This window comes from Oncorhynchus tshawytscha, unplaced genomic scaffold (assembly GCF_018296145.1).
Source record: "Oncorhynchus tshawytscha isolate Ot180627B unplaced genomic scaffold, Otsh_v2.0 Un_contig_7084_pilon_pilon, whole genome shotgun sequence".
Lineage (NCBI taxonomy): Eukaryota > Metazoa > Chordata > Actinopteri > Salmoniformes > Salmonidae > Oncorhynchus > Oncorhynchus tshawytscha.
The window spans coordinates 1-13,454 of NW_024609386.1; the positions used below are offsets into that span (position 1 = coordinate 1).

Consider the following 13,454-nt stretch of genomic DNA (forward strand, 5'->3'; position numbering starts at 1 on the left):
ATTTACTTGGAAGGTTAGTCTAGTAGCATGTGTAACATGGTAAATCTCAGTGACCAGCCTCTGCAGACATACTGGGGTGTTGCATCCATACCTTAAACAAGCAAGTGTGAGGAAAGTTACCAACTGGCACTTACCACATCTAAAGGTGTTTCACTTGTAATCTGGAAAAGAACATCAAGAGTGACGACAAACATGCAACCACACCTTAAAACCTACTGAATATCATTGACTATATCCCAAATGGCAGCCTATTCCCTATTTAGTGCACTACTTTTGACCAGAGCCCTATGGGCCCCACAGCAACACCTTAAAACCTACTGTTGGGTTCTGAGAATATGAAATATACTCATTTGTATTTTTTTAAATTTTATTTCACCTTTATTTAACCAGGTAGGCTAGTTGAGAACAAGTTCTCATTTACAACTGCGACCTGGCCAAGATAAAGCATAGCAGTGTGAACAGACAACACAGAGTTACACATGGAGTGAACAATTAACAAGTCAATAACACAGTAGAAAAAAAGAGTCTTTATACATTGTGTGCAAAAGGCATGAGGAGGTAGGCGAATAATTACAATTTTGCAGATTAACACTGGAGTGATAAATGATCAGATGGTCATGTACAGGTAGAGATATTGGTGTGCAAAAGAGCAGATAAGTAAATAAATATAAACAATATGGGGATGAAGTAGGTAAAATTGGGTGGCCTATTTACCGATAGACTATGTATGTACAGCTGCAGAGATCGGTTAGCTGCTCAGATAGCAGATGTTTGAAGTTGGTGAGGGAGATAGAAGTCTCCAACTCAGCGATTTTGCAATTCGTTCCAGTCACAGGCAGCAGAGAACTGGAATGATAGGCGGCCAAATGAGGTGTTGGCTTTAGGGATCATTTTTGTTTACCTGACAAACATGACGTAACGATCAATTAACAAGCTTGATTGAGTTGTTACGTTCAGATAGAAATAGACCATGTAGAATGTGTGTTGATTCTTGTTGGTGGGCAAGCAATCTTTCTACTCCATATATTCCATTTATATCTGTAATGATGGGAAGACATTACCTGTTGATAACAAAGACTAATATCCTTATCATGGGAGGTGTGTGAGAATTGCTGCGCTTTGTGTTGACTGTGGGGGTCGTTGAAGGTTGCTTCACTAATGTTTTATTTGGAGTGAAGGAGTTTGTTTGGGAAATATGCTATTAATATATGTAGCTATTTTGTGTGAACTCAACTTCTGTCAACACTTTCTCCTCAGTTTCTTGTTGCCCTGTTGGAAAGTCCCAGAAGCAAGATCAAGTCTCTCTGCAGAGGAGACTTGGAGGTAAGTGTTTCTTTCCACAACCCTGCTAGCTATGTTCTTTGTCACTGTCTATGGTGCTGCTGTGTTTGACACTCATTCAACAGCATAGAGTAACTCAGTCTAAATAATGTTGTCAAACCTTTGCTTGTGTACCTTAACCTAAATTTTTCAGAGCTGTCATCAAATGACGTCTCCATTGTGCATGCCCTGGCCTTGCTCCGATCCATAGGGTCTGACGCTAAACATGCCAGAGAAGTTAAGGCCTGAAACATACTTTTAGAACTGCATGGGGTGCATGTTGGTCAACATAAATGGCAATTTGGCCTAGACTGTGTAGAACAGACAGGTATTCTACAGCAACACGCCTCTCCAAACCATGGTAGCACTCCTGCAAATGATGACCTGTAATCTGAGGCACATGTCGTCTGACTATGAGTACTCTACTGATGCTGCAACTGGGCCGCCTGATGACGTTGCTGCTGAAGCTACATGTTAGTACAATTGTAAACCTACATCTTATCAACATACTTTGTCCATCATTCTGACATAATAAAAACACTAGTGGTGGACTATACAGCTGAGCTGTGAGGCTAACACACAGCCCATTCACTCACTGGGATAAGGACATTCAGAATGTAAATGATGTGGTCAACTCGTTACCCATGTAAGCAGCCCAGTGGATTGCTTAGCGGTCCTTGTCAAAAGCATTCATGTTGGCTTCTCTGGAGAGAAGCAGCCTCACCATCTAACAGGAAAAGGAGAGAGAAACAAAACACAGGCTGAGGAAAACTAAAGCAAAATCTGCCGTTGAAGCTGCTCTTGAACAAACTCAAGCCTACAACTAGGGCTGTGACGGTCATGGGACTTCCGGTGTCGGTGATTGGCGTGCCGTATGTACAGTCATCGACATAACTGACAGCCGACGGGCGTAACATTAGCGTGTTTACGCTTAGCTTACTGGCCTCTGAGCAAGACAGTTAAGGGGAAGCAATTTCTTTTTTAAAGCATTCCATGAATCACATTTACGGACTTATGTAAGATAGCTGAATATTACTAATTTGAGTAGTCATCGTTTAGGACTAACTCGACCACTATTCAATGCAGCGTGTGGTGGAGTTAGGCTATGTCAGATGTTTCTCTTTTTTTGGGGGCCTTTTTAAAGTTATCATGCAATTCTACTAAACTGTATGACTACAGAGATTAGCAGAATATTTTTCAAGTGGCACTGACCCAGGGATAGACAGTGAATATGCACAATTACCTTTTTTTTTTGTTTGCTGCAATGAGAGCCGACTTTCCACCTCACTCCTCCGACCTACTGAACAATGAAAAAGGTCCGCGGTGAAGGCAGAGGCTAACCACCCACCCCCAGCCTGTAGGTTATAGATACCTATAGTTACCCCCAGTCCCCACATTTCACCTCACCCCCTTCCCAATGAACTGACCTTCATAGATTCTCTCCTATATACAGTTAGGAGAGACTATACAATACAACTATACAGTTGAAGTCGGAAGTTTACACCTTAGCCAAATACATTTTAAACTCAGTTTCACAATTCCTGACATTTAATCCTAATAAAAATGACTTGACGTAGGTCAGTTAGGATCCCTTTATTTTAAGAATAAAACAGAATAGTTTTTTCTTTCACCACATTCCCAGGAGGTCAGACGTTTACATACTCTTAATTAGTATTTCGGGTAGCCTTCCACAAGCTTCCCACAATAAGTAGAGTGAATTTTGGCCCATTCCTCCTGACAGAGCTGGTGTAACTGAGTCAGATCTCCTTGCTCGCAAATGCTTTTTCAGTTCTGCCAACATTTTCTATGGGATTGAGGTCAGGGCTTTGTGATGGCCACTCCAATACCTTGACTTTGTTGTCCTTAAGCCATTTTGCACAACTTTGTTAGTATGCTTGGGGGTCATTGTCCATTTGGAAGACCCATTTGGTGACCAAGCTTTAACTTCCTGACTGATGTCTTGAGATGTTGCTTCAATATATCCACATAATTTTCCTGCCTCCTGATGTCATCTATTTTGTGAAGTGCACCAGGCCCTCCTGCAGCAAAGCACCCCCACAACATGATGCTGCCACCCCGTGCTTCACGGTTGATGGTGTTCTTTGGGCTTGCAAGCCTCCCTTTTCCCCTCCAAACATAACGATGGTCATTATGGCCAAACCGTTCTGTTTTGTTTCATCAAACCAGAGGACATTTCTCCAAAAAAAGTACGATCTTTGTCCCCATGTGCAGTTGCAAACCGTAGTCTGGCTTTTTTATGGCAGTTTTGGAGCAGTGGCTTCTTCCTTGCTGAGCGGCCTTTCAGGTTATGTCTATATAGAACTCGTTTTTCTGTGGATTAGATACTTTTTGTACCCGTTTCCTCCAACTTCACAAGGTACTTTGCTGATTTTCTAGGATTGATTTGCACTTTTCGCACCAAGTACGTTCATCTCTAGGAGACAGAATGAGTCTCCTTTCTGAGCGGTATGACGGCTGCATGGTCCCATGGTGTTTATACTTGCGTACTATTGTTTGTACAGATGAACATGGTAACTTCAGGCATTTGGAAATTGCTCCCAAGGATGAACCAGACTTGTGGAGGTCTACATTTTTTCCCCCGAGATCTTGGCTGATTTCTTTTGATTTTCCCACTGAGTTTGAAGGTAGGTCTTGAAATACATCCACAGGTACACCTCCAATTGACTCAAATGATGTCAATTAGCCTGTCAGAAGCTTCTAAAGCCATGACATCATTTTCTGGAATTTTCCAAGCTGTTTAAAGGCACAGTCAACTTAGTGAATGTAAACTTCTGACCCACTGGAATTGTAATACAGTGAAATAATCTGTATACAATTGTTGGAAAAATTACTTGTCATGCACAAAGTAAATGTCCTAAATGACTTGCCAAAACTATAGTTAACAAGAAATTTGTGGAATGGTTGCACAACGAAGTTTTAATAACTCCAACCTCTTTCTATGTAAACTTCTGATTTCAACTGTATAGCAGATCTGCTGATTGTGGCGCATCAAAATATAGTTGGAGAAGTGATGTACAGTTTAATAGATGGACTAAGTCAGCAAAACAATAACAAATAGTTACCACTGCTGTTATGGGTAAAGAATATCTCCATCAAAATAAAGTTGATTAAAAAAGTGTTTTCTTGTTGTTGGTTTTGACAGTTTATTTTCATGGCAGTCTTCATCCAAAACAGTCACAGCCCTACATACAACCAATGCAGGTAATCGGATGCATCACAACTCAACCTGGGGATAGGACAGGTATAAAGTGTTAACTACAGTGTGTAATCATGTCCATGCTAATTGCTAACCTCTTGGTGTACGCTGCATGGTGCAGCGCCCGGTCCGACATGTTCACATTGCTGAGGACCAGGGCCTCGGCACAGCGGACCGCCTTATTGGCCGCAGCGATGTGGAGCGGCGTTTGCCAGTTCTTGTCCCTGGCGTTCACATCAGCAGAGTGTTTCAATAGCACCTGGACTGCCTCCTACAGGAGCACAGTTCAAATCATGTTCAACTTTGTTTAAAGTGCATTTAAAAATCACAACACACTTAACAGTAAAACGCATATGCACAGGTGTGTCTATCAGTACACGTACCTCACTGCAGGAAGTGACGGCCCGGTGCAGTGTATTGAGACACTTGTCTTTGGCATTTACTCCTGGGACACAAAGACGGGGAGGGGGGGACGACGACACAGACTCTGGGGTTGACAAGGCAACATCTTAAATGGCTGGAGTACAGGAAAAATGTGTCCAAAACAACCTAATGTTTTATAGTGCACTACTTCTGACCAGGGCACATAGGATTTCCTTAGGGTTCAGGTCAAAAGTAGTGCACTATATAGGAGCCATTTAGAACACTCCCAAAACCTCTTGTAGAGAGCTATTCTGGGAATTGACTTTCATTACACAGCAACACTGAAGAAAATGTCATGTCACTGAGAGGAGTAGAAGGAGCTCAGCCAAAAGAGACGAGGTGCAACCCAAAATCATGAGGACGGAAGGGAACTGGTGCGACTCCCCTTTCACAATTAATATCTTGATGCTTCACTAATCAAGCTAAAAATCGGGACGTTTCCAGCTGTCAATGACCTTCATTAGAATTATTATTTTTAAATACATCGGGTGCACATAAGATCTTAATGGTAAGTATGAGGGAAACGGTCACATGCAAACACAACAAGCACCAAAACAGAAGTCAAAGTCCGATGGACATGAGTCAGAGCGTAATCCTTCTCTTCAATGATAACCGTACCTGATAATATGAGTAGCTCTAGAATTTCTGCATCTCCTAGATAGGCAGCAGCATGCAACGTTGACCGCTTCTCATTGTCCTGTAGGGAAGAGCCAAGAAGCGTTATAGCTGTTTCATATTCAGCTAGTATGGATACAGGGAAACATTTGATTTTAATCGTACTCATTTATACATTGTCAGCGGCTTGCATACTTCAGATGACCGCTGGATATTTATATTCTAACTAGGCTACACACTGTAACTAGCCTACACACTAATGGTATTCAATTGTTTCCTTTGAAAGGGTGCAGATGGACTCCGCTTGGAACCAGCTATTTAGTATTCACTGTCATCTTCGTGATGTTAATGCTTTATACTGTTGAGTTTTTCTTTACAATAACTAAAAACAACCCGCTTCCCTTAACCAGGGATGCAACAGATTGGCGTTGAGGTATCGGAGTTTTTGTCCGAAGGGGAACAGAGCGAGAAAGAAAGTGCTACCTCCATCGAGACAGTCTGTAGAAAAGCTAGCACGGAAGAGGTCACAAGCGAGGCCGAGAATTTCCACTTCGAGGAATGTTTTGAAGCAAACGTTAATGGGCTTAAGTACGAGGATATGTCTAAAACCATTTTTTCTGACGATTGTTGGCAGAAAGACTTACAATTTGTTAATGGGCTGTAGCGACCCGCACAGACAGCTGTGTGTTGTTATGTGTTAGGCTAGTAGGGGTTGTGTTGTACTTACCAGTACCCAGTGTTCGCGGGGTCCGACATGTCAATCCACTGCTATCTGCCAATCACAGCAATGCCTGGAATGTTCTGATTCCGGGCATCCTGGTGGTTGGTGGAGTGGCGTGGAGGGGAGGGGGCAGGGGGAGGGGGTGGAGCATTGGAAGTTAAATCCAGGTTTAGCCTTTCTTCGCTCTCTTACATCTGGCTTTCACAAGAGAAGGTCACGGTCGGTTTGTGGATTATCTTTAATTTATTTGGTGTTGGCTACGGCCAAACAGTAGTCTGCGCAAAGTTGGGTTAATAAACCGTCAATTTGTAAACTCAATCATCTGTGGACAATTGTTCCATTATGATCTAGTCAGGTCATTACAGGACTTTAATGCGCCACAGAAACCAAGTGAAACAACGTTGACAGTTGGTTGCACTGTTGAAAGGTCACTACATACCGATGACAAATTGTATTGCTGAAAGATGTAAGTATCATGCAAGGAGTCAACTCGAGGGAGAGTCGATTAGTGAGTATTTGGCTAGTTTAAGAAAATTCAGTCTGTCAGTACGTGATATCTGTGTGTAGTGTTAAAAGTGCAGAGCTGAGAGACCGTTTACTGAATGTAGCTCACACACGATTTAACATTAGCACTGGCTGTGGATATGGGATTTTCTTTTGAAGTAACAAGGAAAAGCACACTGCAGTCTTCACAAAATACTTTCAAAGCAAATGCAGTTGAGGAGAAAAGCGTTGCCAAGAAAATGGAGGAAACCTGTAAACCATGTTGCCATTGTGTGGGAAAAGGGCACGAGCCAGATGAGTGGCGCTACGTGGATTTTGAGCTTCTGGAGTGCAAGAAGAAAGGACACGGAGCCATGACTTGCCGCTCGCGTCAAGTGGGAAACAATTAAACGAGGCAAGTGAAATTGAATAAGCACCTGGATGCTACTGAGAGAGAGAGGGGCCTCCTTACTGTGACTGCAGGAAGACGAGTGGAGCAACGATGATCAGGCAACGCACACCAGCGAGAGAGGGGACAAGAACGTCATTTCAACACAGGAGCATTGCATCGCACTCAAGTGCCAGAGTTTGGAGCATTACATCTCAAATGAGAGTGAGAACTCTGATAAAGGGACCTCAGCCGTTTTCTACCACTGACTATGAGTTGGGTAACGTAAAAGGAACTGAACTGTTTGCAGTAGACGTAAAGACTTTGTATGTAAGGATAGATGATGTGAGACTCAACATGGAAGTTGATACAGGTGCAGCAGTTTGATGTCAGAGAGGTTGTACAACAGCAAGTTCAAAAGTGCAAATTGAGCCCTGCAAACTGGGTGTTAAAACATACAGTAAACAGTCATTAGTTCTAAGTGGGAAAATCTTAGTCAAGGTCAAGTGTAATGGGAGTACAACTTTTTTAGACTTGCTGGTGGTAGAAGGAAATGGTCCTGCCCTGCTGGGTAGAGACTGGATCAGTCAGTTGAAGCTAGACTGGTCACATGTACACAGTAACAGCTGTAGAGACAGTAGATGTTTCAGCCAGAGCTAGGGATGCTAAAGGTATCACAGCCAAGCTGTGTAACTGTGTCACATAACTAATAGGGCTGCACATACCCTGCAGTCCTTGCCCAGTACCGTATGCACTTAGAGAAGCGGTTGAAAAACAGCTAGTTACGTTGAGTCAGAAGGGGTCCTTACTCCAGTTAACTACAGTCAATGGGCTGCTCCAATTGTGTGTATCCTGAAAACAGACAGTACTGTAAGAATATGTGGAGATTACAAGGTAACTATCAATCTGTGGCTGGAAGTAGATCAGTATCCCTTACCAAAAACACAGGACTTGTTCAAAAAGCTGACCGGGGTGAGACGTTAACAAAGCTGAATTTGTCACAGGCATATGAGCAAGTACAGTTAGAGGTGCGGTCTAAGCACTATCTCACCATGAATACACATAAGTGGTTGTTTTAAGGTCAACAGGCTTCCTTATGGTGTTGCCCAGCGTCATATTTTTCAGAAAATGATGGTTCAGATCCTACAAGGTATAGAAGGGGTAATCTGTTATATTGATGATATGCGTGACACAGAAGAGCACATGAGAAATCTTGAAGAAGTCCCAAAAAGACAAAGTCTGCAATCTGAAAGTTAAGAGATGTTCTTTCTTCCAGAACAGCATAGCCTATTTAGGTCATGTGATAGATGCAGAGGGGATACAGCCCATGAAACAGAACTGAAGCTATTGAGAAGGCTCCCATTCTAGAAACACCACTGAGTTCAGGTCTTATCTTTCCTTCCTTAACTATTATGGCAAATTCATTCCAAATCTAACTACCATAGTTAAGCCTATGACTGCTCCACTGCAGAAAGATGTAAAATGGGAATGGTCCCAGAAAAGCCTATGTGTCTTGGCATCCTGAAAAGCACATCTACTTCGTAGCCAGGTGTTAGTTCACAACAACCCAGAGCTACCGCTCATACTAGCCTGTGGTGCTTCACTGGTAGGGTGGGGGATGCAACAACCCTGACTATGAGAGGGCGTTTACGGTACTGGGACTCCTGGGGAGCAGGGGCCAGTGTGGTTGTCAGGGCCTCCTTGGGTGGGGAAGTGGATGGAACCTCACACTCAGCATCTGTGAAAAGAATATTTTCATAATCAGAAAATGAATGTGTGTATCTGTCTGTCTGCCTGTCTGTCCACCTGTATCTGTAGTCACCCGTTTAACAAGCTGGCCATAGGATGATACATCAATATGACATTATCGATGCTTATCACTTACCCTGTGAAATACGAGTCTTTGGTAGGCAGAGAATCCTGTTCAGGGTGGCTCTTCGGTTCCCCTTTGTCTTGTACAGCTGTTGACAAAACACATCAGGACAACTGAGCCTGTGTAAAATAACTGTCCTATTGGCTACGTAAGGCACTACTTTTGACAAGGGTCCATAGAGCTCTGGTCAAAAGTAGTGCACTATATAGGGAATAGGATGCAATTTGGGACACATCCATTGACTCTCTCCCATGTGTATTAGGATTGTATTACAGCGGCCTCACTCAACCTCCTAAAGACAATGACAACAGCATTGTTCTAATGAAGAGACAATAGGGGTTTAGTGAATCTGTAGGGTACATTTCAGCCCTGCCTTACAGAGGTAATCTAAAGACACTGAGCCCTCTACCTTAATCCTGATCTTTGGAATCTTGACAATTTTGGGTAGGAAATGCCACTTCCTGTTCTTCTTAGTCTCTTCACCCCTGGCAGAAGGAATGCGGGCCATGCCGTCAGCCTTTACATCAGCTGGGCTAAGGCCACTGGCAGGAATTCCTCAGTAGCATTAAGGTCAGCCACAACACCACAAATGATGTCACTTGCGGCATTGCTGGTGTCTAAGTAAGAAGAGCAAGCTGGTGTGACCGAGCTGGGTACAATAACTGGGAGAAGAGGACACAACAATGGAAATCAGTCACTGTGTCCCAAAAGCCATTCTCTTCCATTTATAGTGCACTACTTTTGAACAGGGCCCATAGGGTCAAAAGTAGTGCACTAAACATGGAAGGTGCCATTTTGGACACAACCAGTGAAGTTTACATCATAAAACGCAATGTAATGAGCATCATGTTACAATGAAGTCCTATGCAGATGAAGAGGTACTTTCACTTACCATCCTCCATTGCAGACTTGGACAGATCAGTCAGGCTGTCCATCACCATGCACAGATTACTGCACCTGTACATAGCCCACCTATAATTTAGCCCAAACAACTACCTCTTTCCAACTGTATTTAATTTTAATTTATTTATTTATTTTGCTCCTTTGCACCCCATTATTTTTATTTCTACTTTGCACATTCTTCCATTGCAAAACTACCATTCCAGTGTTTTACTTGCTATATTGTATTTACTTTGCCACCATGGCCTTTTTTGCCTTTACCTCCCTTCTCACCTCATTTGCTCACATTGTATATAGACTTGTTTACACTGTATTATTGACTGTATGTTTGTTTTACTCCATGTTTAACTCTGTGTCGTTGTATCTGTCGAACTGCTTTGCTTTATCTTGGCCAGGTCGCAATTGTAAATGAGAACTTGTTCTCAACTTGCCTACCTGGTTAAATAAAGGTAAAATAAATTTTAAAAAATTAAAAAATGTCTGTCATCAAGTTGATGACCTGATCCAAAACCCTGTCAGCGGTGGGTGGCATAGGCCTACCCAAACACTGTCCCAGGAGTCTGCTAACAGAAGTCTGGGCAAAGCTGTAAACGAGCTCTGACGCATCGTCCTTTGACAGCTTCCTCAGTGCTGGCTTTGGCAGCGCTGGTTGAGAGAGGCTTCTGTGGCCAGTCGTGGATTGAAGCTGGCGGCTTATGGTTATCTCCTGAATGAGACCATGGACCTTTGATCAGGTTGCCAGACGCATCTTGAAGGGCTTCAATTGACAGGAGCCTATCCAGATTTTCTTCTGCTGAAGTCATCTCTGGGTCGTCTGTCTCCAATGTGTCCATTATAGTTTTCACTATGATACTGGTGAGAGATATGTTTATTTCTTGTTGACTCACAAGCGCTGACTGTGAACCTGTCTTGTCCATTGCATTAGAGGTATGGCATTCTGTCCTTGTGATCTCATTGGCAGCACTCATGTCAGGCAACAGGTCAAGGATCTCCAGTTGAGAGTCTAACATGTTAGTGGCTATCAAACACTCCTCACTTGCATTCTGCCCAACAGATGAACTCTCAGTTGGCCAATCTGCACTTGATCACATTTAGGATCAAGCTGAGCGTCGTCTTTGTAGTTTTGCTAAAGTCTTCTTGGCTGACTGCCACTGTTCTGTCTTGTAGAGCCACAAGAGGTTCACAACTTGCACTCAATCCACTACCATGGAGAGGAGAGGTTCTCTTCAAACTGGTGACGCTCACAACTGACATACTCCTGGGGGGCAGAGTGACATCCTCACTGCATGTGTCAATTACATGGTGGTCTGTGGAGGAGCCACTCGATGACTAAAAGGTCTAAAGCCCTTGTGTCTAACTGACTTTTGAAAATGGCTTCTCACTTCTCACAGACAGGGCGGCTCCTGTCCTTAACAAGAGCAGTGTCAGGGGACTTTGAGCATCTGAGTGTCTCCACAGGGGTGGAGTCCAGCACATCTTTGGCTGTGGTGACTGACACGGATGGAAAAGACAAAGACGTTCAGTCTATCCTTTACTCTGTGGTACATGGTTTGAGCAGCATCCAATAAGGTGTCAAAGACAACTCTGGGACTGCAGCTTTTTCTCTCCTAGTGGGAAGGAGGCTGCATCCTCCTCTATGTACTGGGATAGACTTTCAAGGTCTTGCATGATCATATTCACTATATCTTCAGTTGTAGAAACCACATGGTGTGAGAAGGTGCTGCTCTGTGGCAAAGAACAGTTGGCTTCGCTAGCAGCTCTGAGAATGGCCTCACGCACAATCTGTTTGGCCGTAGCTTGGAACTCAGCACTGTGAAAGCTTTGGATGGAAATGTTAGAGGATCTGCTGGCAGCACTACGAGATTGCGTGAGCTTGGCAATCTCGGCTGAGGCTCTCCAATTTCGAAATTTAGTCCATCTTCTGGTTGAAGTCTCCACCCTCAGCACCGAGAATACCTTTTTGATGACCCCTTTAGTGCAGGTGTCGAGGGTGAGCTGGTGGGCTGAGGACATTGAAGAGGTATTAATGTCTGTCTTCTGTACAGGAGATACCTCCACAGTGGTCTCAGTTACAAGTAGTCCAATGTCATTGAGGGAAAAATTATCCAAATCGAGCTCTGTGAGAAGGTGAGGGGTGAAAAGCTTCCTCAGTTTGTCCAGGGTTTTGGTATAAATCTTCTGGGAACCTGAACTCACTTCCACCCAGAACATTTTGCAACCTGATTTTGTACGCATGGAGGTCTTATTGACCTCAGATACCTCATGCAGGTCGGAAATAATTCCACCAAATAGATCAGAGGATGCATCCTCAATATTCTCAGCGGAAACGCAGACAGACAGAACTTCCGACAGTTTCCCACAAGTGTCGGTTTTATCCAGCACGCTAGTATATGTCACAGCTGCATCCTGAATGACCTGAGTGATGCATTGCTCAGCTTTGACGATATACCCCTCCACTGGTTGACCATGGAGGATGTCAACTTTATCAGCAGGGAGCACATTCTGAATACTCGCATTCTCCTCTGATGGGCGTGGGCTGTTGAAGATAATGCTCTCAGTGACCATGTTAGAGGAGGTGAGAGATGAGTCGAGAAGCAGAGACCTGTATATTGTCGAGGTGGACATCTCTGGGTGCTTAATCATAGCAGCCTCCTCAAACGGCCAACGGGCCCTGGAGGATGTCTGAGATATCCATGTCCTCAAAGGTCTCTAGCTGACAGGTCGGTTGGTCTCTGGCTCTCGAGGTCCATTTTGTTTGATTGGCAGACAGTTGCAACAGCAGAGCTACAACACAACTGCTTCAAGGTGGAGTCAGAAATAGATGACAGATCTGTCATGGACATGGTGGAGCGTTGACTTTGAGACAAAGGGTCTGAGTTTGACAGACACCTGTCTGACCTAGTCCCCAGCAAGAACTCCCATATCTATTGCTCCACTAGCTGAGTTGTAGGAGCAGGCACTCTAGCCTTGACGGGCTCCTGCTATCCAAAAATCCTGTTATCCCAAAAACCTCAAGTACAAGATCCACAACACTTCTGTCATTCTGTTGTCAGACAGAAATTGACTTGGATGAGACTTGTGGCCGTGCGCAATATGCTCTATGGCATGGGAATACATCTTAGCAAACACCACGCTTAGCATTTCTTGGGCAAACTGCTGACTTGCTGAGATACTACCAGACAGCGGACCTAGAGTTCCCTGACTGAAACTTCGCATTAGCTCAGCCAATCTAGAGTTGAGAAGGTTCATTACCAACTCCACAATACCCATCATAAACTTGGTGTCCGTTGGTATTTTGACAGGTCTGTATTTCTCCGTCTACTCCAACTGGACGACAGTACGATGTCACTCTGCGACTGGCCTCTCTGGACCATGTTGAAGACAGAATCCTCAGAGATTCCAAACACAGAACTCAGTGGTACCGAGTGGGGTCTGTGTCTCATCTCTCTCACCACCCTCAGGTGAGGAGACATATCGTTCTTCGTCATCACTCAGCAAAGAGGTCATGGACCTA

The 13,454-nt window shown here is 43.9% G+C and overlaps 1 protein-coding gene across 1 annotated transcript; it reads right to left on the reverse strand.

Annotated features, from left to right (window-relative positions):
• Window positions 1-4,577: 4,577 nt before the first annotated feature.
• Window positions 4,578-5,125, reverse strand: LOC121844696 (serine/threonine-protein phosphatase 6 regulatory ankyrin repeat subunit A-like). Its single transcript, XM_042315093.1, has 3 exons — window positions 5,116-5,125; window positions 4,921-5,024; window positions 4,578-4,808 (listed from the first exon to the last, which is right to left on the reverse strand). Exons 1-3 carry the CDS (start codon window positions 5,123-5,125, stop codon window positions 4,593-4,595), a joined length of 330 nt encoding a protein of 109 aa, XP_042171027.1. The 3' UTR covers window positions 4,578-4,592.
• Window positions 5,126-13,454: the final 8,329 nt, after the last annotated feature.